The sequence below is a fragment of the Cryptomeria japonica genome, chromosome 5 (genome assembly GCF_030272615.1).
Source record: "Cryptomeria japonica chromosome 5, Sugi_1.0, whole genome shotgun sequence".
Classification (NCBI taxonomy): domain Eukaryota; kingdom Viridiplantae; phylum Streptophyta; class Pinopsida; order Cupressales; family Cupressaceae; genus Cryptomeria; species Cryptomeria japonica.
In genome coordinates this window covers 595,265,474-595,267,277 of record NC_081409.1, presented here as the reverse complement: position 1 = coordinate 595,267,277, position 1,804 = coordinate 595,265,474, and the positions used below count along the sequence as shown (strand labels likewise).

The 1,804-nt window shown below is 46.7% G+C and overlaps 1 protein-coding gene across 1 annotated transcript; it reads left to right on the top strand.

Annotated features, from left to right (window-relative positions):
* The first annotated feature begins 1,110 nt into the window (after window positions 1-1,110).
* Window positions 1,111-1,554, top strand: LOC131875982 (glycine-rich cell wall structural protein 1.0-like). The gene has a single exon (XM_059220734.1). The coding sequence runs from the start codon at window positions 1,111-1,113 to the stop codon at window positions 1,552-1,554; it is 444 nt and encodes a 147-aa protein (XP_059076717.1).
* Window positions 1,555-1,804: the final 250 nt, after the last annotated feature.

Sequence of the window (1,804 nt, the reverse complement as noted above, 5' to 3'; positions counted from 1 at the left end):
AACCTAGAACAGCTACTGAAAGCAATAAAGATGGGTCCCGACAACAAGGCCTGATTAGGTACCCAAATACAATGAAATCTCTATGAACTGGAGAAATAGAGAAAACCACGTGGGAAAAAACTCTACTCCAAAAAGAGATGGAAAAGAACACCACTGAAGCATGAAGAACCTGCAAACTATGTTGAAGAGAAACTGCTGATCTGAAGAACCTCCACTGAAATAGAACATGACCAGGTAGAGAAGACTGTAATCTATATGAGTGCTCTCAAATGACACTACTCAAATCAGATGGCAAACAAGGCAAACACTGAACTCGAAGATACAGATGGCATGAGAAACCAAAGCCTGAAGAGCTCATCAATCCAACCACGGAAGCATTAGAACCAATAGGATAAACCTCCCCATAATGCTGAAGAGGGAGAGGGACAAGAACACTGAAAAGAATAGCCAAGAATAACTGCATGACGAAGAACCAAGAGCATTAAAGGTGCTGAGAAAAGTACATGGTGTCATGGAAGGAACACTCACTTGACACACATCATGAGGTGAATGTCGTGGAAGGAACACTCATTGGACAAAGGAAGATGGCAAACAAGGAAAACATCAACCCCCTCATGGCACTTTATAAGTAGTGCATGTACAACAAGGCACACAATGTGCAAGATCCCAAGTAAACAATACATGATGGCACTTTGTCTCAGTGCATTTGCATAAATACAAGCTACAATGATAATAATGCTGGAAATAGAAACGAGAACCAAAATAGAGACACCCTACTCAGAGAAGAGATCCCAGGACCTGAAACAACAATGATATCCACTAGAGTGCTGAAAAAGAAAAAAACTGAATAAAATATGCATGGAATAGAATCTAGAAAGAAAACTCAGATGGATGGAAAGTACACAACACACGCTTTTTGAAAATATAAATTTTTCAAAAAACGGAGGTCGGATGCTCATTCTATGGCTCCCGGAGTGCAAAAACAAGACCTAATTTTGGCTGGAAAAAAATACATTCAAATAGAAAAATTGGAAAAAATTACCAACATGAAGAGGTCCGGCTCAGAACCAGCTTTCCGATGCCTATTCGTTTTCAAAAAAATGACTCTGTATGCCCAAGATATGGCCAAAAAACAAACCCCCCTTGAAAAGGGCAAAAAAGAGAGTTTGGTGGCTGGGCAGTGCTTCGGTGGCTAGTGGGCGGCGCTTCGGTGGTGGCCTGGTGGTTCTCCGGTGGTGGGTGGAGCTTCGGTGGTTTTTAGCGGCGATGCTGGGCTGCAAGGAGGCCGGCGGTGGCGGTGGGCTGAGCGGCGGGGGCCACAGGGAGGCCGGTGGCGACAGCAGGGGCGGCGGCGGGAGCAGGAGCGGCAGGTGCAGGGAGGCCAACAGTGGGAGTAGGGCCAACAGGGAAGAGCGGAGAGGCGCTGCGGGGAGGAAGGGTTGCTGGGAAGCGGCGACGCAGGGGACCGGAGGTGGTAGGGGGTTGGAGACCACAGGGTCGTCGAGGGTTGGAGGTAACTGCCGGTGGGGGCCGGAAAGAAGCTGGCGATGGTGAGGCCAGGCCCACACGGACAGTGACAGTGCCATACCAACACCCGCAGGTCCTGCAACAAGGCAGGGGCCCCACGCTACCCTCTGTACCATGGGGGCCCCCAACAAAACTTTTCCAAAAACAAAAAAAAAATTTAAACCCTATTTTTTTAATTTTTTTTTTGATAAGAAATCAAAATCCGGCCTGCATGCCGTAAAAAGGCAAAAAAACTTTTGAATTTTTTTTTCGAACTACATGCTAGGGCTGTACAACT

Coding starts and splice junctions, on each gene's coding strand:
- LOC131875982 (XM_059220734.1), top strand. CDS start 1,111: ATGCCCAAGATATGGCCAAAAAACAAACCCCCCTTGAAAAGGGCAAAA.